The following is a 23,462-nucleotide window of genomic DNA, read 5'->3' on the forward strand; positions in this document are numbered from 1 at the left end:
AAATGTAATAATATCTGTATCATAGGAGTTCCAGAAAAAGAAGAGAGAGAAACAAATCATAGCTGAGAACTCCCCCAATCTGGGGAAGGAAACAGACATTGAAATCCAGGAGGCACAGAGAACTCCCTTCAGACATAATCTCAATTGATCTTCTGCATGACATATCATAGTAAAACTGGCAAAATACAAAGATAAAGAGAGAATTCTGAAAGCAGCTAGGGATAAACAGGTCTTAAACCACAAGGGTAGACACATAAGGGTAGCAACATAATTTTCTACTGAAACTTGGAAGGCCAGAAAGGAGTATCAGGAAGTTTTCAATGTGCTGAATAGGAAAAATATGCAGCCAAGAATCCTTTACCCAGCAAGGAAGGATACAGAAAAGTTTTCACAGACAAACAAAAACTGAAGGAGTTCATCACTACTAAACCAGCCCTATAAGAGATCCTAAGGGGGACTCTGTGAGTGGAATGTTGCAAAGACCACAAAGGACCGGAGACATTACTACAAGCATGAAACCTACAGATAACACAATGACTCTAAATTCACATCTTTCAATAATAACACTGAATGTAAATGGACTAAATGCTCCAATCAAAAGACATAGGGTAACAGAATGGATTAAAAAAAACAAGACCCATCTATTTGTTGTCTACAAGAGACCCATTTTAGACCTGAGGACACATTCAGAATGAAAGTGAGGGGATGGAAAACTGTCTATCATGCTACTGGAAATCAAAAGAAAGCTAGAGTAGCAATACTTAGACATACAATAGACATACTTAGACAAACAATACTTTAAGCTAAAGGCAATAACAAAAGATGAAGAAGGGCATTATATGATAATTATGGGATCTATCCACCAAGAAGAACTAACAATTATAAATGTCTATGCACCCAGCCACTCTGGAAAACAGTATGGAGGTTCCTCAAAAAATTAAAAATAGAACTACCCTATGACCCAGAAATTGCACTACTAGGTATTTATCCAAAGGATACAGGTACGCTGTTTCAAAGGGGCACATGTGCCCCAATGTTTATAGCAGCACTATCAACAAAGCCAAAGAATGGAAAGAGCCCAAATGTCCATCATTGGATGAATGTTAAAAGAAGATGTGGTTTCTTATTACTTGGCAATCAAAAAGAATGAAACCTTGCCATTTGCAACTACATGGATGGAACTAGAGGGTATTATGCTAAGCAGTGTTAGTGACAGAAAGGCCAATATCATATGACTTCACTTATATGACGACTTTAAGACACAGAACAGATGAACACAAGGAAAAGGAAGCAAAAATAATATAAAAACAGGAGGGGGACAAAAAATAAGACACTCTTAAATATAGAGAATAGAGGGTTACTGGGGGGCTGTGGGAGGGGCATGGGCTAAATGGGTAAATCATTGTTGAACTATATGCTAACTAACTTGGATGTAAATTAAAAAACAAATACATAATAAATAAATAAATAAATAAATAAATAAATAAATAAATGTCTATGCACCGATTTGAGGGCACTCAAATATATAAGACAATTGCAAACATAAGCAATTTTATTGGTAAGAATGTGATAATTGCAGGGGACTTTAATACTCCACTGACAACAATGGACAGATCATGTAGACAGAAAACCAATAAAGAAACAATGGCCCTGAATGATACACTGGACCAGATAGATCTGACAGATATATTCGGAACTTTTTATCCTCAAGCAACAGAATATGCATTCTTCTCGAGTGCACATGGAACATACCCCAAGATAGACCACATACTGGGTCACAAAACAGCCCTCAATAAATACAAAAGAATTGAGATCATACCATGCACATTTTCAGACCACGATGCTATGAAACTTGAAATCAACCACTGGAAAAAGTTTGGAAAACCTCCAAATGCATGGAAGTTAAAGAACATCCTACTAAACAATGAATGGGTCAATCAGGAAATTAAAGAAGGAATTTAAAAATATATGGAAACAAATGAAAAGGAAAACACAAGAGTCCAAACACTTTGGGAGGCAGCAAAGGCAGTCCTAAGAGGAAAATACATTGAAATCCAGGCCTACCTCAAGAAACAAGAAAAATCCCAAATACAAAATCTAAGAGCATACCTAAAGGAACTAGAATCAGAACAACAAAGAAACCCCAACGCCAGCAGAAGAAGAGAAATAATAAAGATCGGAGCAGAAATAAACAATACAGAATCCCCCCCCCAAAAAAAAACAAAAAAACAAAACACTAAAACAGATTAACGAAACTAAGAGCTTATTTTTTGAAAAAATAAACAAAATTGGTAAACACCTAGCTGGACTTCTCAAAAAAAAAGAAAAAAAAAAAAAAGAAAAAGAGAGAGGACCCAAATAGATAAAATCACAAATGAAAATGGATTTATCATAACCAATCACTCAGAAATACAAGCAATTATCAGAGAATACTACGAAAAATTATTTGCCAACAAATGGGACAACCTGGAAGAAATGGACAAACTCCTAGACACACACACACTACCAAAACTCAAATGGGAAGAAACAGAAAATTTGAACAGACCCATAACTAGTGAAGAAATTGAATCAGTTATCAAAAATCTCCCAACAAATAAGAGTCCTGGAACAGATGGCTTCCTGGGGGAATTCTACCAGACTTTTAAAGCAGAGTTAATACCTACCCTTCTCAAGCTGTCCCAAAAAATATAAACGGAAGGAAAACTTCCAGACTCATTCTATGAAGCCAGCATTGCCTTGATTCCCAAACCAGGCAGAGACCCCCACAAAAAAAGAGAATTACAGGCCAATATCCCTAATGAACATGGATGCAAAAATTCTCAATAAGATACTAGCAAATCGAACAAAACAGCATATAAAAAGAATTATTCACCATGATCAAGTGGGATTCATTCCTGGCCTGTGGGGCTGGTATAATATTCCCAAATCAATCAATGCTATACATAACATCAACAAAGAAAGGATAAGAACCATATGATCCCGTCAATAGATGCAGAAAAAGCATTTGACAAATACAGCACCCTTTCTTAATAAAAACTCTCAAAATTTGGGATAGAAGGAACATAACTAAAGATCATAAAAGCCATATATGAAAAGCCCACAGCTAATATAATCCTCAATGGGGAAAAACTGAGAGCTTTCCCTCTGAGATCAGGAACACAGCAGGGATGTCCACTCTCACCACTGTTGTTTAACATTGTGCTGGAAGTCCTAGCATCAGCAATCAGACAACAAAATGAAATAAGAGGCATCAAAATTGGCAAAGAAGAATTTAAACATTAACTTTTCACAGATAAGATGATACTCTACATGGAAAACCTGAAAGACTCCACCAAAAAGCTGCTAGAACCAATATATGAATTCAGCAAAGTCACAGGGTACAAAATCAATGTACAGAAATCAGTTGCATTTCTATACACCGATAATGAATCAACAGAAAGAGAAATCAAGAAACTGATCCCATTTACAATTGCACAAAGAACCATAAAATACCTAGGAATAAATCTAACCAAGGAGGTAAAAAATCTATACACTGAAAACTATAGAAAGCTTATGAAAGAAATTGAAGAAGACACAAAAAAATGAAAAACATTCCATGTTCATGGATTGGAAGAACAAATATTGTTACAATGTCAATACTACCCAAAGCTATCTACACATTCAATGCTATCCCAATCAAAATTGCACTGGCATTCTTCTCAAAGCTAGAACAAACAATCCTAAAAATTGTATGGAATCACAAGACCCCAAAGAGCCAAAGTATTATTGAAAAATAAAACCAAAGCAGGAGGCATTACAAATCCCAGACTGTGGCCTCTACTACAAGGCTGTAAAACCATCAAGACAGTATGGTATTGGCACAAAAACAGACACATAGACCAGTGGACTAAAATAGAGAACCCAGAATTGGACCCACAAATGTATGGCCAACTAATCTTTGACAAAGCAGGAAAGAGTATCCAATGGAAAAAAGTCTCTTTAGTAAATGGTGCTAGGAGAACTGGACAGGAACATGCAGAAGAATGAAACCAGACCACTTTCTTACACCATACACAAAAATAAACACAAGATGGATGAAAGACCTAAAAGTGAGCAGGAAACCATCAAAACCCTAGAGGAGAAAACAGGCAACAACCTCTGTGACCTCAGCTGCAGCAACTTCTTGCTCAACACATCTCCAAAGGCAAGGGAACTAAAAGCAAAGATGAATTATTGGGACCTCATCAAGATAAAAAGCTTCTGCACTGCAAAGGAAGTAATCAACAAAACTAAAAGGCAAACCTACAGAATGGGGAAAGATGACATATTGGATAAAGGGTTAGTATCCAAAATCTATAAAGAACTTACCAAACTCAACACCCATAAAACAAATACTCCAGAAAATAAATGGGCAGAAGATGTGAATAGACACACTTTTCCAAAGAAGACATCCATATGGCCAACAGACTAATGAAAAGATGATCGACATCACTCATCATCAGGGAAATACAAATCAAAACCACACTGAGATACCACCTCACACCGGTCAGAGTGGCTAAAAATAACAACTCAGGAAACAATAGATGCTGACGAGGATGTGGAGAAAGAGGAACCCTCTTGCACTGTTGGTAGGAATGCAAAATGGTGCAGCCGCTCTGGAAAAGTGTGGAGTTTCCTCAAAAAATTAAAAATAGAACTACCCCATGACCCGGCCATAGCCCTACTAGGAATTTATGCAAAGGATACAGAAGTGCTGATTCATAGGGGCACATGTACCCCCCAATGTTTATAGCAGTGCTTTTAACAATAGCCAAATTATGGAATGAGCCTAAATGTTCATCAACTGATGAATGAATAAAGAAGATGTGGTTTATATATACACTGGAATACTACTTGTCAATGAGAAAGAATGAAATCATGCCATTTGCAGCAATGTAGATGGAACTGGAAGGTATTATGCTAAGTGAAATAAGTCAGTCAGAGAAAGACAGATATCATATGTTTTCACTCATATGTGGATGTTAAGATACTTAACAGAAGACCATGGGGGAAGGAAGGGGGAAAAATAATTACAGAGAGGGAGGGAGGCAAACCATAAGAGACCCTCAAATATAAAGTACTAACTGAGGGTTGATGGGGGGTGGGGGAGAGGGGAAAATGGGTGATGGGCATTGAAGACAGCACTTGTGATGAGCACTGGGTGTTGTGTGTAATGATGAACCATTGGAATCTAGCCCAAAAACCAAGAGCACACTTTACACACTGTATGTTAGCCAATTTGACAATAAATTGTATTAAAAAATAACAATAAATAAAAATAAATAAAGCTAGGATATGGGTCATAATTTTATAAAACCTAATGGCTCAATAAAGTGGCACCCATCAAAAATATTGTTTAAAAAAACTATACTTAGCTTTTCTGTCATCACCTAGAAGGTACAAAATGTCCTAATGCGCATGCAGGGCAACTCAGCCTCAGTGTGTAATCTCCAGACTTAAAGAAATTGCTTTAATTATTTAAATAGAGATTTTACTTTTTTACTGTCAATTAAACTTTCTAACACAATAAGGCACATACCTCAATTTTTACCTCTCTTTTAAAATTACATTTTCTGTTTTTCATATGTATCCATATTTATTTGAGAAACTAAAACAATTAGGAAAAAGTACCCTGGTTAATTTTTCAAATAGATCTTTCCAGCGTCTATCACACATAAGTTTTCCTAGTTAGGTTTTGGCTTTGCAAACAATGAAAAAACTAGTTTTTGTTTTTTCTTCATGTAACAATGTTAACATAAGTATTAACATTATTTTTATTTTTATAACATTATTTATTATTTTTACACAAATTCTTCAAAAATATTATTTAATGGTTGTACAATAGTCTATCAAATGATGTACTATGATGACTTCATAATTCCCCCTCATCAAAATAGAAAAGTATGGAAAACTACTACAAAAGGTAGCAGGCAGGAAGATGGCAGTATAGTAGGAGGACACTAGACCCATCTCATCCCACAAACACAATTAGATAACTATCAAATCATCCTAAATAACCCAGAATCAACCTAAACACTGCCAGAACAATCTCCACAACTAAAAGGAGAGAAGAGGCCACCTCAAAGAAGGTAGCAAGTAGAGAGACCTGGTTTGGGGGAGAAAAGGATCCAGGGTGTTGCAGAGGGGAGGGAGCCATCCTCATGGAGAAAGGCTAGAGAGAGAAAAGCACACAGGGAAACACATAAGGAGAAAGTTTCCCCAAAGACATTGGCTGGGAAAACTAGAGGGGCCGAATTTCATGAGTTCTTACATCCAATGGGCCTTAAAGCCTAGAGTTTTGAAGGTCAGCAGGCTTGGCTAGGATAGAGCCCAGAGGGTACTGCAATGCTCCTGGAGAGAAGGCAGGAAAACAATCCAGGAACAGATGGCATGGAAACAGCAATCTGAACAAAGTCTGGCGCACACAGTGAGGAGATTATTCACTCTTCTAGGAATGTGTCCCTGAGTGGCTGTGTTCATGATGATACCTGCTTTTCAGAAGAAGGAAAAGCAGATTAGTTAGCCTAATACATAGATACCAATGGTCATTATACCAAAATCTCATGAATTTGAGACAAATTAAACTATCCAATACTATTAAAATTATAGGCTAGATTACACTAATTCCACTTGATTAAAGACTCTTCAAATGTTAAAAAGGAATATTATAAAGACTAAAAAAATCACAAAAACATTGCTATAAAGTGGCAAATACTAATTAAACATATACTATGATTATACTGGTATAAAGAAAAAATGTGTAGTGCATGGTCTAGAACTAACAAAAATATGAAAGATAAAAAGACTTTAAAGAGGTGGAATGACTATTTAGGAGTATTTTAGGATTGACCTGGTATTATCTGTGGAATAAAAAAAATTTTTTTGGTGAAAGGTTAACTCTTCTGAGACCTTTTGGACATATTCTGATTCCAACCCCAGCTTCTGTAGAAGCCATCAAATACAGTCATATTCAATGAATACTCCAAGAAATGTATGGCTGGGGAAGATTCTCTTTAAGTGAAGATAATTGGGTCTTTAGAATGTGCGGGAGTCAGGGATTTTGATCTCTAGAGAATCCTGTTTCTGATTCACAACCATAGGGATTGAAGAAGTTTGTAAAAATAAGTGCTAAATTAATTTCCAAGTGAAACTGAATCTCTCGAGTAAGCATCAACTTTAGCACAAATACTGGGAAACCAGAGTTGCATCATGGGTCCTTATTTTTAATATGTTTTCTTTCCTTGACACGTTCTTGGGAAAATTCATGTGCAGACCAATTGCCTGCTTGTAGCAATTCTTTCTCACATTTCTTTTTGGGAAGGAGAACAAACATCTTTCAAAGTGAGAATCTTCTGGTTTCATCTGAAAAATGCAAAAGGAATTCAAATCCCTGGAAATGTTTTCTATTACTTAATAGAATGGAATGGTGAGAATGACTTTAAAACATAGTCAGGAGGTAAGATAAAGAGAAAAGTTTTACTAATATCATTTCCAATGGAAAACATCCTGTCAATAAATATAACGAATTTATTTTGTTGAGGTGATCATTGCTGGTGGGACAACATCAAGAGTAGGATATTATTTAAATTTCTTTAAAAATCCCAAAATAGCACAAAGAGGGTAGTTAAGAAGAGAAAGCTGCCTGTAATACAACAGACCCTTATAAATAATAGGTGAAAAGCTACTGTATTCAAGTATATAGTTCACTAAAATCTTAAATAAAAATTATCTCGAGAAAGAGCCCACAATAATTTATATATTAATCACACATAAATATGCTCAGTAAGGGTTTGAGGAAACTTGTAATTAAAAGTGTTTATGGTAAAAACAGGATTACAAACAAAACATGTGTAACAGGGGGCTAAAGTAATTATAGGTGTTAATTTGGCTATAGGGATCCAAGGCAAAAGAAGAAATATTAATTCTTTTACTTCTCATTTATGTAACAAATCAATTCTACCACCCTAATCTTAACTGTCCACACTAGACCATTAGAAAGGATCTTTGGCTATTTTTTTAATTTTAATTCATTTTTGTGGATAGTGTCTTCATAAGTGGAAGACAATAAATGCCTTCAATGCTTTCCAGAGATTTCGATATATTTTATGTGTATTTTTATCATTTGGATGCTTGAAAGTTAAGTATGTCATATTAAACAGTGGTTTTATAAGAAGAAATTTTATCAATAAGTAAATGTACTATAGTGCTAAAAATGGGCTTGGGAATCATAAAGATAAGGATTTAAATCATACTTCTGGTATTTAACAACTATAAGATATTGAAAACAGGGTGTTGTATGGAAGTATTGAATTCCTAAATTGCACAGCCAAAACTAGTATTACACTATATGTTAACTCACTAGAATTTAAATAAGAACTTTAAAAGAAGACAGTGATCATGGTACTTAACCCTTGAAATTTCAAACTAATTTCCTCATTGGTAAAATCCATAATAACATTTGGCTTATTTTGAAGATTAAATGATAAAAATTATATGAAGCGCCTCATACTAGGACATCACAGGCAACTTTCTCTTCTCTTTGTAAGCTAAAATATCTTTCATGTGGCATATTAGTTGAATATTAGAGTTTATAAAATCTATATTGAGAGTTAGCAGGTCCATTCATTTTTGTACAGTAACAGTTGTCTTAATTGATATCTTTAGAAGACCTGGAGAGGATGATAGGACTGTTTCCTCTAATGATTTAGAGTACAGATAGTATGTGTTTTACATTGAAAAATCTTAGTACTTTAACTATTAGGTCTTCAAGTAGCTAAGTCAATAAAACAAAATGAAAAAATTATAGAAATTTAAAAAGTTTCCTTCTAGAAAGTTAGAGGGCTTGACTTCTGGCTTGGATAAAAAGTCACAGACTTTCCTTAGGTCTCTTACAACACTAAAATAGTGCCCAGATGAAGTCCAAGGGCATTGAACCACAGAGTGGTTAATTCTTATAAAACACCAGGAGTTGGGAGAAGGGGATTAGAGGTTGGCTAGGATCCAGGCCAGTTCAGATCCTTTTCAAATAGGAATGTCATCTTCTAAACAATAATTCTGTGCTAGGCATTAACAGCCCCAGCTCATGCTCTGCACTAACAGCGCAGATGGTGCCTTGAATTCTCTATCTCCCTCTCTCATTCCCTGTCTCTCCCTCTCTCTCACTCAAAATAAATAAATAAACATTAAAAAAAAAAAAACACTAACTAGAAACTCATCTATAGGATCAGTCTTTTTTTTCCCCCTCAGGGTGTTTTTTAGTTAGGTAGAAAACCTTGAGAATGAAAAGGTGTTTTCAAAATTATGTTCTTTGATTTATTTACTGTCAGCTACTAACATCTACTCTTCAAATTTTTTCAAATTAAAGTTATTTGCTCCATGCTCTATGATGCACAACTCAGATGCTTGAGCTGATCTCAAATTCCTTTTTTGGAAACTATTGGCCCTAATCGCAAATTCAACAAATGGAAGAGAAAGGACTTTAATATGGACAGAAACAAACAACAGGCTCTTCTGTATGTAGTTTGACTGCTTGTATATCTAAAATCTAAAGAATACAAAACTGAGTGCAATACACTCACACAGATGTCTCAACTCCAAGTGTCACAGAATGTTCAGTTTTGCATTGTCTACTATTCAATTACAGTCCTACATACAAGGGAAGCAGTAGTGGCATTTTCTGCAATAGCATTGGGGAGAAATGGTCTAAAAGGCCTTGCTATTCATGTGAGTTCTGCAGACAGCAACAGCAGCAGCATCTGAGAACATGTTAACAAATCAATTAGATTTGAATCAGTTAGAATCAATTAGAATCAATTCAGACCTACTAATTTAGAATCCTTTAGAGGGGTGCCTGGGTGGCTCAGTCAGTTAAGTGTCCAACTTCAGCTCAGGTCATGATCTCATGGCTTGTGGGTTTGAGCCCCGCGTCCGGCTCTGTGCTCACATCTCAGCCTGGAGCCTGCTTCAGATTCTGTGTCTCCCTCTCTCTATGCCCCTCCCCTGCTTGTGTTCTGTCTCTCTCTCTCTCAAAAATAAATAAACATTAAAAGAAATTTTAGAACCCTTCACAAATTTCCCTCATGTGATTAGTCTGTATACTAAAATTTGGAGGCACTCCACTAGACAGGTGGATTTTTTCCACATTGAACTTTAGGATCATCTGGAGAACATTATTTAAAAGATGTCTGATTCCCACTCCTTAGACAATTCACATAATTTGGAGAGGGCAATAGCATGTTGGTCAAAAGAGCAGGTGCTTATGTGGCTCAGGCTCTTAAGCATCCGACTTTGGCTCAAGTCATGATTTCCTCATTCCTGGGTTCAAGCCCCGCATCTGGTTCTCTGCTGTCAGCATAGGGCCCGGTGTGCAAGCTCCAACTCCCTCTCTCTCTGCCATTCCTCCATTAGCAATCTCTCTAAACACTGAATAAACTAAAAATAAATAAAAGGGCAGGTGATATAAAGTCAGAAAATGCAGACTGGAAGAGTGGATCACTCACTGTGTTTTTATATACATTTTACCTCTGTGAATTTCACTCGCCTCAGAGAATTATAGTGATGATAAAATGAGTAATATGTGTGAATATATTAGTAAGTTATAAAACCCTGAACTAATAATATTGTTAATGACTTCCATGAAATAAAATCAAATACATAGTTATTTTTAACAGATTAAGCATAAGCTTTCCAAAATGATGATATTCAAAGTGGAGTCTGTGGGTCCAAAGAACAGGAAATAATAGATGTTTGTTCAGATGCAAATAGTTCTTCCCTGCCTCAGAACTGTGTATCACAAATTCAGGAAATGGAATACAAGAGCCTATATTTTTAAAGAGCTGGTCAATGTAATTATTACACGTCTTCAATCCCTTCCTATATGTACCAGAAGAGAAATTCAAAACGCTAAACTCAGAGCTCTTAGCACCACTCCAGCTAGTGTGGACACACTTGGTGCCCCTCCCCCAGTGATCTCTCACTGCACATGGTAATATGCACTGACGCGCGTTATGCTCACATGCAGTTTTCTCTTCTGGATTACTCCAGGTATAGAAAAATAAAATGGACAGGACGAACTGGACAGAGATTGAGTTCATTCTGCAGGGACTTTCTGAGTACCCCAAAGTGGAAAAACTCCTTTTCGTCATGTGCTTGATGATGTACCTGGTGATCCTGCTGGGGAACAGCACCTTGATCATACTAATTCTCCTGGATTCCCGCCTCCATACGCCCATGTACTTCTTCCTTGGTAATCTTTCCCTCCTAGACATTTGTTACACGTCCTCCTTTACCCCCTCAGTGTTGATTCACTTCCTATCACAGAAAAAAACCATCTCCTTCACTAGGTGTGTTGTTCAGATGTCTGTCTCCTACACTATGGGGTCCACCGAGTGCGTGCTTCTAGCAGTGATGGCATATGACCGTTACGTGGCCATCTGTAACCCTCTGAGATACCCCATCATCATGAGCAAGGCACTTTGCATTCAGATGGCAGCCCTCTCCTGGGGACTGGGCTTTCTCAATTCACTGACAGAAACTATACTTGCAATACGGTTGCCCTTTTGTGGAAAAAATGTCATTAACCAATTTGTTTGTGAAATATTGGCCTTTGTCAAGCTGGCTTGCGCAGATATTTCCTTGAATGAGATTGCTATAATGTTGGGCAATGTAATATTTTTGTTTTCTCCATTATTGTTAATTTGTATCTCCTACATTTTCATCCTTTCTACTGTACTAAGAATCAATTCAGCAGAAGGAAGAAAAAAGGCCTTTTCTACCTGTTCAGCCCACTTAACAGTAGTGACTGTGTTTTATGGGACAATCCTCTTCACATATATGAAGCCAAAGTCCAAAGACTCTGCTTTTGACAAACTGATTACTCTATTCTATGGAGTAGTCACTCCCATGCTCAATCCTATCATCTATAGCCTGAGGAACATAGAGGTGCTTGGAGCTATGAGAAAATTGATGAGGAGACACTGGTTCTGGAGAAAAGGATGAAAAACTTACACCTTTGAGTTCATGCACAAAATAAGCTCATAGATTTGAGACAAAAGCTTTTCATATAAAGAGAACAATAAAGATTGTATGTCAAATTACAGAATTTAGGAGTTGGAAGAAATTTGAAGACAATAACTTCACCTTTTATGAAAATGACTGTTATAAAAATGGAGACACTACTGGTATAAGAAGTGAGCAAACCTTAAGAAATAAGAAAAAATGAAATTAAGCTTTTCCAAGAAAATCCAGTACAGATCTTCAACTGATAGGGTTATATTCTGATAAACCCATTGAAAGTTGAAAATATCATTAAGTCAAAAATGTCTTCAATATACCTAATTCACTGAACATCAGAGTTTAGCCTAGCCTACACTGAACATGCTCAGAACACTTACATTAGCCTATAATTGGTCAAAACCATCTCATACAAAGAATGTTGCAATAAAGTGTTGAATATTTCATATAACTTATTTGAGTACTGTACTGAAACTTAAAAACAGAATGGTTGTATGGGTATGGGACGGTTGTGAGTGAATCAGCTGTTTACTCTCATGATCATGTGGCTCAGACTAGAAGTTGGGACCACTGCCACTGCTTAGCGCAACAAGAAATTATCATACCACATGTTACTAGCCCAGGAAAAGACCACATTTCAAATTTTAAAGTATGGTTTCTACTGAATGCATATCATTTTCATATCATCATGAAGACAAAATATCGTAATTCAAACCATTTTAACGTATGACCATCTGTATGTAGGTCTACTGAACAAGTAATCAGTTCCCTTTCGAGAGAACTACTTGAGTTTTTCTGCTTGTTTGTCTGTTTGTTTATTACTGGTTTTTGTTTTACCCAAGGATTTGACCTGACTCCAACCTAATTTTTCAGGTACATATTTCCCCTTCTTCTTCCCTTCCTCATGTTTCTCCCATGTTTGCACATGCTGTGCTACATTCACTATTACTTCTCCAATTACATCATGTTCTTTACACCTAAAGACAATAGCATATGCCACTTCATCCCCATCATCACATTTCTCTTTCGATGGTAACAGCCTAGCAATCTCATTAAACACAATTCAAGTGTGAGATCTTCTACAAATCCTTTGAAACTCTACTGGGTTAGTTATTCCCTCCTCTATGCTGCCCTGAACTTTATCTCTGTTATGGCTATTTTCCTTTTATACTATAATCATTTGTTTATTTCTGAAATCTACCCAATGGCAGAACTCAATGTTCTCTGTATGAAGTCTAATGTAAAATAAATTTATTTTAGGCAGTAGGCAGTAATTAACTATTGAATAAACATTTTTAAAGAATAGTAAAATATAATCCAAGTGCAATATAATACAGGGAAATATGAGAACTTGAATTTATGTATTATTTCACTGACTAAAGAACATATCCAAAAGCTTTGGGTAAAATACCAGCTAATTTTAAATGCAGACTGATACATTTGATTGATAAATATACTGAAGAGGTCATTTGGGCTGGGTAAACCAAAAATCGTACCAGTGTATAATTGTTCTGTAATAAGCAATTGCTGGGAAAAATACATCAGTTGGATAAATCCTTAGGAATACTGACAATTTTACTCCTTCAGAAGCAATAGTCTCATTTTAAATATTTCCTTTCAAAAAAATCCCCTTGAAATTGCTAGTAAGTAGTAATTGTTTTATTTTTTATGTGATATCATAACATGTATTTATACATAATACAGGTGAGCTGCCTGGTACAGTGCCACAACCTGAGCTGGATAGGGGAGAGCGGCTCTGCTCAAGAGCCACCCAGCAAAGGTTTCAACAACCCAACAGAGTTCAGGAGGGAATCCCTGCTTGTTTTGTTCAGCAGGATGTTTGGACCTGATGGAATAAGTAAAATGTCAACATGAAAGGGAGGCCCAGTGCAGGTTGTCAGAACCCAGTAGAATCAAGAGGACACCACACAGGGAATGATTCAGCTCAGACAATCAGAGAAAGGGTGAAAGAGAGAGAAAGAGATAGCTTGAGGTATTTATGCTTATATCCCTAAAAACTACCAGAATGTCAGTTCTAGGTGTATAACACATTCATAGATATTGCTCAATACATGTGAAATCATAGGTAAATTGAAACTAACTGGAGCTAGAGTCTAGTCCAAAAAAAATATCAAAAAATTGACTCTCAAAGTGATAAGGCTATCATCATAGCTAATTGTCAGGTGGTCTTTGGGAATTAGCAAATACGAATTTTTAAATAATTATTATAAATATATTAAATTATTCCCAGAGCACCTGGGTGGCTTGAGCGCCCGGCTTCAGTTCAGGTCATGATCTCACGGTTCATGGATACCAGTCCCGTCAGGCTCTGTGCTGACAGCTCAGAGCCTGGAGCCTGCTTCAGATTCCGTGTCTCCCTCTCTATCTGCCCTTCTCCCACTCACACTCTGTTTCTCTCTTTCTCTCAAAAATAAATATTAAAATTTTTTAAATAAATTATTCCCATTTCATAAACAAGGAAATTAGATTCGGATATTCAAAAAATTGCCTAAGATCAGGGAGCCTGTGTAATTCATTGATTTAAAGGTCCAGCTCTTGATTTTGGCTCAGGACATGATCTCACGGTTTATGGGATCAAGTCCCACAGTGTGTGTGTGTGTGTGTGTGTGTGTGTGTGTGTGTGTGTGTGTGTGTACTGGGGGAGGGGGAGGTGATCAGGGCAAAGCCTGTTTGGGATTCTCTCTTTCCCTGTCTCTCTGCCCCTCCCCTGCTTGAGGGCATGTGCACACATTCTCCCTCTCTCAAAATAAATGAACATTAAAAAAAAAAAGAAATCTCCTAAAATCACTAATATTATACAGAAACAAAAAAATGTAAATTTTTAAAATTTAAATTCTAGTTAACTAACATATAGTGTAGTATTGGTTTCAGGAGTAGAATTTAGTGATTCTACTAATTATATACAACACCTGGTGCTCATTCCAACAAGAGCCCTCCTTAATACCCATCACCCATTGAGTCCATCCCCCATCCACCTCCCTTCCAGCAACCCTCAATTTCTTCTATGTATTTCAGAGTCTCTTATGGTTTGTCTCTCTCTCTGTTTTATCTCATTTTTTTTTCTTCTCTTCCCCTATGTTCATCTGTTTTGTTTCTTAAATTCCACATATAGGTGAAATCATATGATATTTATGTTTCTCAGTCTGACTTATTTCCCTTATAATAACATACTTTAGTTCCAAACACATTGTTGCAAAAGGCAAGAATTCATACTTTCTGATCACCGAGTAGTATTCCATTGTGTGTGTGTGTGTGTGTGTGTGTGTGTGTACCATTCTCTTCTTTATCCATTCATCAGTCAGTGGACATTTGGGATTTTCCATAATTTGGCTATTGTTGATAGTGTTGGTAAAAACATTGGGATGCATGTGTTCATCAAATCAGCATTTTGTATCCTTTGGAAAACTTACTCTAGATCCCAAGTGTACTATACTTTCATTTTTACCACAGCTGTGATCAATAACAGGAAAATATAGCCAACTATTTTATAGGCAATTGTCCTAAATTTCTCACTAGACAACATCATCCACACCAAGGGCTCAATTTCCATCTCTGTGCAAAAGATTTCCCAACATATGTATAGCTTTAGACCTGATTTCTTGCCCAGATTTCACAAATCTGTCTTCACCTGTATGTCTAACCATCAATGCACAGCCAACCAGTCAACCAATTTACATCCCTAACTTTGTGAAGTCATCATCCTTAGGCATCTCCTCTCATCCAATCAATGGCTGCATCAGAGTTCTTAACTTACACCAATGGACCAATCATCTTTGATGACTGTTCATTCATATCTGAGAAATCAAATCCAGCCCTGCAGCCCTGTAATCCCATATTCATCCTATCTTCTTCATCCGACTGCTTTCAGGATCCAAGGCATCACATCAATTTTATAGACTCTGGTGACAGCTTCATGATAAAAAGCAGTTTTGCACACTGTCCTCACATTTAGTCATCTGGTCCAGAAAGGACATACAAATGTTACAAATACGGATGAGTGTACATTTTTTAATTCCTTGTATATTGTGGTTTATATTATAAGATATATTCATGTATTTCACTACTTCACACCATTTTAGTGGGTTTGGGGTACTGTATATTTTATAATACAAATATATTATGTACTTTGTTTCTAAATGCTTATGGATTCATTTACATCCTTGAATTAAAGGATACAGGTCTTAGCAGATATCACAATAAAAAAGGGAAGGGCCTTCATAGTTTCACTGAAACATCCTGCAGCTTCTTTGAATTTACTAAATAACATCAACACTCGAAGACCAACAACAAACTGCTAAACTCTCTCATATTTTTTCCAGACTAGCATTCCTCTACCCCATTTCTATTCAGTATACATTTGTGCAGACCTTATCCATTTGTACATAGACATTCACATCACACATCCATCTGCATGCACAAATATTTCCACACATGTAAAACATAGTCACACTTTATAGAATATGCAATTACTCCCATTAAATTTAGCAATGCTGAAAAAGAGGTTGTACTAGTTTCCTAACGCTACCATAACAAAATAGCAGAGACTTGATTGCCTCAACAACAGAAATTGACTTGCTCATAGTTCTAGAGGATAGAAGACCAAGATTAAAGTGTTGGCAGATTTGATTTCTTCTGAGGCCTCTCCCTGGCTTTCAGATAGCCGCTTTCTTGCTATGTCCTTGCTTCTGTGTGTGAGCAACACTCATGTACTCATGTGTGTCTAAATTTCTTAAATATTTTCTCATAATGACACAACTCGAATTGTATGAGGGCCCACACTGATAGCCTCGCTTTAACTTAATCACCACTTTAAGGCCTTATCTCCAAAAGTAGATACATACTGAGGTACTGGGGATTAGAGCTTCAACATAAGTTTTGCAGGGACACAACTCAGCCTAAAACAGAGGTTAATAATAAACTATCTAAAAAGTCTACTATAGTTTTTACATTTGTATATTACATGCACATAATTTTGAATACTAACAATACACCAACTTAATGTTTAAAGCTATACTTACATTCTATCACCCAAAACAAAATATTGAAATTTGTCACCATGAGCCCTTTTTATGTAAGATTTCAGATATGCTTATGTAACATATGTCTATATTATCTTAGAGCTTCAGCAGTCAGTCAAGGAGGAAACTTAGGAAATCACACATCTTATTTAAAATGAGTGTCTTCCCCTCTTAGTCCAATGTTCTGGTGCGTATTGAACACATCAATACATCCCTTAGATTAATGTTATGATTTGCTATGGGGGATTAACAAAGCACACAGAGGGTTCCTAATCAGCAATTTTTTCACAGCTGCTTTTACCTCTTTGTTCCGTAAACTATAAATGATAGGATTCAACATGGGGGTTAATCCAGCATATACCAAAGCCATAAATTTGTCTATTTCCTGTGAATCTACAGCGGAGGGCTTCAGGTACATGGAGAGAGCTGTCCCATAGAACAAAACCACCACAGTCAGGTGGGCTGCGCATGTTGAAAAGGCTTTGCTTCCACCATCCACTGAGCTGATTCTCAGGATGTTGGAGAGAATGAATGCGTAAGAGACACAAATGAGGAGCATCGGCATAGGAAGAAGAAGTACGCTGATCACCAGCATGATTAACTGCACCCTGGAAGTATCCACACAAACTAGTTTCAAGACAGCCAGAATTTCACAAGTGAAGTGATTGATGATGCTACTTCCACAGAGAGACAGCTGCAGCACAGATACTGTTTCCACCAGGGCGGTGAGGCAGCCTGTCATCCAGGAGCCAGCGGCAATCTGCACACAAACCCTCTTGTTCATGATGATGGGGTATCTCAGAGGGTTGCAGATGGCCACATACCGGTCATACGCCATCGTGGACAGGAGCACACACTCAGTGGAGCCCATGGCAAGAGAAAAGTACATCTGAGTGGCACATCCTGAGAATGAGATGGTGTTTTTCCCTGAAACAAAGTTTGTCAGCATTGGAGTGAGAGCAGAAGAGGTGTACCAGATGTCTAAAAAGGAGAGGTTGCTGAGGAAGAAGTACATGGGTTTGTGTAGGTGGGAATCCAGGATGGTGATGGAGATCAGAATGATATTACCCAGCAGGGTGATCAGGTACATCAGCAAACACAGCACAAATATGATGACCTCAACTTTGGGGTAAGGAGTAAACCCCAGGAAAATAAAATTGGAAATGACTGTCAAGTTTGCCTTGACCATTTTATGCCTCTTTGTTTATCTGTAGTAGTGAATAAAAATATACATTGTACATATATGAAAATTAAATTCTACCATCTTTCAAGGGGATTAGTTAGGGGTACTTTAAAAGGATCATTATTCTGGCAATACCATGCTAATTATTCACTCATTCACTCATTTGTTGAATATACTACAAGTCACTGAAGATCTCTTTGAATTACCTAAAAAGCTACTCTTGGGCAGCTCAGAATAAAATATCACACAGTCAAGTAAAGAAATAAATACAATTAACATCATATAAATACACCCTCGGGTACCATGAGAACACAGAGGGTAAGAATCTGAGCTCTGTGTTAGGAACACTGGTCAGTGAGACATTGTGACACTTAGTTTAATCAAAAAAGGCATTAGACCTGGGGCACATGGGTGGCTCAGTGGTTGAGCATCAAACCTGGATTTGGCTCAGGTCATGATCCCATGGTCAAGCCCCGCACAGGTTCAGTTCAAGCCCCATGTCAGGCTCCACACTGGCAGTGTGGAAACTGCTTGGGATTCTCTCTCATTCCCTCACTCTCTCATCTCTCATCTGCTCACATTCTCTCTCTCTCAAAATGAATAAACAAACTTTAGAAAAAATGCGTTATACCTAATCGAGTTAAGGACGACAGGAGGTTTGCTGGGGAAAGAAAAAAAAATTGTAAAACGTTACAGGGAGAAAGGATTTAGTTGCATTTCATAAACCTGCTAATTATGTGTTGTAACACGTGGATATGCAGTACACTATAAATAGAAGATAAACCTGTGTCCAATCACTATCGCACTACCTGATTTCCATTTCCAAGAAGGCATTTTTGAATATGGAATCACCCTGAGCCCACGCTTTCTTAGAAACAAACCGATTTTCAAAGTTCAGGATTTTATAATGCAATTCTAATTACTTGTGATGTATCTCACAATTAGTCGCATATGGGAACATGTTTAAAAACCACTGTCCTATAAGTAGAGCTCAAATGCAATCAATCACACACACTCAAGCCTCCCATCCTCATCATTGCCTACTTCTCCAACCTCATCTTCCAACACTCCAGCTCCAGACTCTGGTCTGAAACAACAACCAGCTTGTAATTTCTCATACTTATCATGCCATTTTATATTTTTACGTCTATAACCAACAGTTCATCTACATGCTGTTACCTTTCTCACCAACTCTAATCTTGTTTTTCATGAATATTTATCCAGTCATCAAAACTGTAGGCCACTGTCTCAAGTACAGCTTCGTTCTTTATATACCTACATTACTCAAGTATATTACACTGAACAATAGCCATATGTGCACATCCCATTGGCTCCCACCCCTGGTACAACTGAGCTTCTCCAGATCTTGTTCCCCATAATACTAGCAAAGAATAACTTACATTCAAGATTTTTAATAACACACCACTCCCTTGAACATGGGCAATGTTTGGTACATATTCAAATAAGAACATTTTCACTATTGGTCTCTGTACCAACATAAAAGCCTAAGATTTCTCAACTGCTCATTTAGATCTGCACCCTTATCTGTAACATTAAAGAAACTAGTTCATTTAAGAAACAAAGACGATGAGCTCTTAGCTTTAAATATTTGACATAGAGTGAGGTGGGGAAGGCAATGACCATTTGTACTCTTAGGAGAGGTTGAGGTATTCCCCAATCATCTTCTGTAGGGTTTTAGACCACTGTCCTCTGAGTGTAAGAATTGGACTCTAAATCCAACCATGCTACTTACTGGTGTGCATAATCAGGCAAATCACTTGGCCTCTTTGAAATCAGTTTGTTTGGGGTTTTTTTTTTTTTTTTTTTTTTTTTGTAATCTATACAGGAAGATGACAACTCCTAGATTAACTTATTTTAAAATTATTTTTCCACCACCCAATTCCATGGCCTCTCTAATATTTCAGAACATCACAAAACGTTTATGATTTCATCATCTCCCTGCTTTTCTTTCAGAGCTATACCTGCCTATGCTAACCCAGTGCTGGTTCACACTGGCTCAGATAAAAAACTTAGTACTTCTTCATAATCTATTAAAATTTCAACCTCCAATCCATAGGTGAATAGGAAACACCTGACTGATTATTTCCAGAAAGGTGACTGTTAAAGGTTTCTGCTCTTTAAAGTTCACTTGGGTCAGCACACACCATGCTTCTACTGAGGGCTTCTCTAGTGGTCTTTCCCCACTCAGCACCCAGTTTTCCTACTCTAGCTCTTGCTCTTCTTGCTTTCTCTTCTTTCTTCACTACTGTCTGGTCTTTTCTTATAAACAAAATAATGATGTCTTTTTCTCATGCAGATTGGGTCCCTAGTCTTTCCCTTATCCTTCCTTTACAATGCTTGTAAGAGTCTCACCTATCCTAAGTCATTTTATTGAGATACTTTCCCTAAAATGACTTCAGATGCCAGGGCTAAGACAACCAAATGTTTTCCAACAATCTCTTCCCTTTTCCTTCCCAAATGTCAGAGCCAGAACAAATCAGAGTTCTACCCCAACATTTGTATTTTAAAGTTGATGGATGCTTGAAGGAGTTTAATGACTTGTCTGAGATAAATGAGAAAATCAAAAGCAAATCGAAAACTTCCGTCCCACATTTTGGGCTCATTTCAACTCAATATTTTCCTTATCAACAAGTACTTCTTTTAAAAGTAAATATCTGGTCTCCTATTCTGGTCTCCTGGCCTAGCTGAGACCCGTGAATCAGTTTTATAAATCGGAGGATACAGAAAGAGATGGATAAGGTCTGCTCTCATTTACCTCAGCACATGTGATCAGTATCTTCCTCTTTGACTAATGTATGCTTCACTATTTAAAGTTGATCTCCAGCATGGTCTTGCTTGTGAATCTTTGTGCAGTGCTCAGAAAAGTAAAAGAATCTAATCGCTTCTCGGCCTTTTGGCTAAGATCAAGTGTAGAAAAGTAAAAGAATCTGACTTTGTAATTATGGTAATTCTCCATGAAAACTGTATTAGAGTGGGTTATGCAGAGGTATTTTTATTCAGAAATTGCAATGAAAAAGGATATGGATGCTCTTGGTTTGCAAAAAATCAAGCCAGATCTTTCCTCATTCACAAATGCTCAACATACAGAGCTTTTGGTAAAAATATAAAAATAACTGCCTAAGAAAAATAATGACAAAGATTTTTTTTCTGCCAAAATCACCACCTATGCTCTGCTCTCTAAAACTTCCAAAGGGTTATCCCTGGATCTAAGACTACTAAAGTCTCTTGTTGCTATTAGGGACTTTCCAACTCCCTTAACAATTTAATGCTGTGATTCTGGAACATAAAGAAGTTAAGAAACTTTCTAGTTCTCCAGGGTTTGATTCTCCAATTCCATGTACTAATTGGGAACCAAAAAATGAGGTGAAAAAAACTTTTAATTAATTCAAGTTATCTGGGCCCATAAAACACTTGATTGCTGAGCAGCCTTTGTGCAAGTAGAATTGTAGGAGACTATTTGCCTCCTTCATTCCTTCTGCAGATTGCCCTCGAATTACATAGCAAACACTGCAATTAAAAACTATAGAAATGCCTTCCTACAGGGCCTCTGAGCTTGTAAAGTAACTGAATTATTTTCAGAAATCTCTCCAAATATTTCAGTTATATTAGAAACAGAAGACAAAACATCCCTACTGAGCTTTTAAATGGCCACAGAGTAAAGGGAGAACATTGATCAATCAGATAACTGACTACTATCAAATGTCCCTTGAAGACCCTGAGTTTTTAGCACAATGATTGTGATTTTATAAAGATTATATAACAGTCTTTGAAGGAATAGTGCATTGGAATGAGTACCAGACGTAAAGAGTTGTGAATTAAACCTCAGCTCGACTATTGGTGAGCTAAGTGATCTTATACAATTGTGGTATATTAATTATATTAATGACCCCAATTCTTCACTCTTTCCTAGGCTTGCCTACTCTGATTTGGTCCTACACATGTGGCTTGATTTGATCACTGGAGCATTAAGAAATATAATGCAAGAACAGACTAGTAAAGCACTTTCACTTAGGTTAGTCCTCTCTTTTCCATCTCTGCTATTATCATGAAAATATGTCCAAGTTATCCAACTGGAGGATAAAATGCACATTAAGCAGAACTGAGGTGCCTCAGTTGCCTACAGCCAAGGACACTTTACATGGGTCAGTCAATCCCCAACAAATGAGTGAGTCCACAATCAGCAAGCCAACTCACAGCTGATTTGAGATATAAAAATAATATAGTTGAGGTCACATGGATCCAGGTGTCTCATAGACTTGAATAAATGTTTATTTTGGTGTACCACTGAGATTTTATGATTGTTTATTATGCTGTTTCATTGTAACAATGTAACACTGATGTAGCAATAAATGGTTTCATCGCCTATCCAACACTGACTCACCTGGTCTTTATCCCTCTTAAAAGAGTCATAATTTTATTCATTTGTCTCTCCTATTTTTATCCATAGGGAAAATATCCTGATGAGTTCAAGCTTCCTACCTTACTTTCTAGAACTTTTACATTTTTGCCTTTCATACTGAGATATACAATCCATCTGGAATTAATTTTTGTGTATGGTACCAGGCAAGGTCAAGATTTATTTTTTACTATGTGTACACTATTTGACTCAATATGATTTTATTGAAAGCTCTCTTCCCCACTGCAGTACAGTATCACTTTTGATATAAACTAATTGACCATATATGTTTGGATCTCTTTTTGGCCTCTTGTTCTGTTCCATTAGTCTATTATTCTTATCCTTGCACAAATACTACATTGTCTTTTTAGCTATAGCTCTATATAATAAGATTTGATTTTGGCCCTCTAAATTATTTATTCTTTATGGGTGGGTTAGCTAGTGTTGGCCTTTGTATATTTTGGTATCTGTGTATAAATTTTCACAATAATCTGCTGGAATTTTGATTGAGATAGCCTTGAACCTATATTTCAATTTAGAGAGAATGACATCTTTATACTATTGAATCTTCTAATCCATTAATTTAGGTATTTTTCAATTTCTCTCAATAATGTTTTATTGATTTTTCTTATATAAATGTCTTGTCATATATTTTTATATTTTTGATGCTATTATAAATTTTGCTTTAAATGCTATTTTCTACTTTCTTGTTATTGGTATGTAATGATTTTTCTATGCTAAACTGATATTTAGCAATCTTGGTAAATTCACTTTTTTGCAATTTTTTAAAATT

General features: G+C 36.6%; 2 protein-coding genes and 1 non-coding gene across 3 annotated transcripts; 2 read left to right on the forward strand and 1 right to left on the reverse strand.

Annotated features, from left to right (window-relative positions):
• Nucleotides 1-11,061: 11,061 nt before the first annotated feature.
• On the forward strand, nt 11,062-12,015 carry LOC102959332 (olfactory receptor 13C7-like). Its single transcript, XM_007094257.2, has one exon. It carries the CDS (start codon nt 11,077-11,079, stop codon nt 12,013-12,015), a length of 939 nt encoding a protein of 312 aa, XP_007094319.2. The 5' UTR covers nt 11,062-11,076.
• A 5,280-nt stretch (nt 12,016-17,295) lies between these two features.
• LOC102952121 (olfactory receptor 13F1-like) lies at nt 17,296-18,258 on the reverse strand. Its single transcript, XM_015543001.2, has one exon. It carries the CDS (start codon nt 18,256-18,258, stop codon nt 17,296-17,298), a length of 963 nt encoding a protein of 320 aa, XP_015398487.2.
• Nucleotides 18,259-21,150: 2,892 nt separating this feature from the next.
• Nucleotides 21,151-21,338, forward strand: LOC122233352. The gene has a single exon (XR_006210905.1). It is a non-coding gene; the product is annotated as a U2 spliceosomal RNA (small nuclear RNA).
• Nucleotides 21,339-23,462: the final 2,124 nt, after the last annotated feature.

Source organism: Panthera tigris, chromosome D4, assembly GCF_018350195.1.
Source record: "Panthera tigris isolate Pti1 chromosome D4, P.tigris_Pti1_mat1.1, whole genome shotgun sequence".
Taxonomy (NCBI): domain Eukaryota; kingdom Metazoa; phylum Chordata; class Mammalia; order Carnivora; family Felidae; genus Panthera; species Panthera tigris.

Coding starts and splice junctions, on each gene's coding strand:
- LOC102959332 (XM_007094257.2), top strand. CDS start 11,077: ATGGACAGGACGAACTGGACAGAGATTGAGTTCATTCTGCAGGGACTT.
- LOC102952121 (XM_015543001.2), bottom strand. CDS start 18,258: ATGGTCAAGGCAAACTTGACAGTCATTTCCAATTTTATTTTCCTGGGG.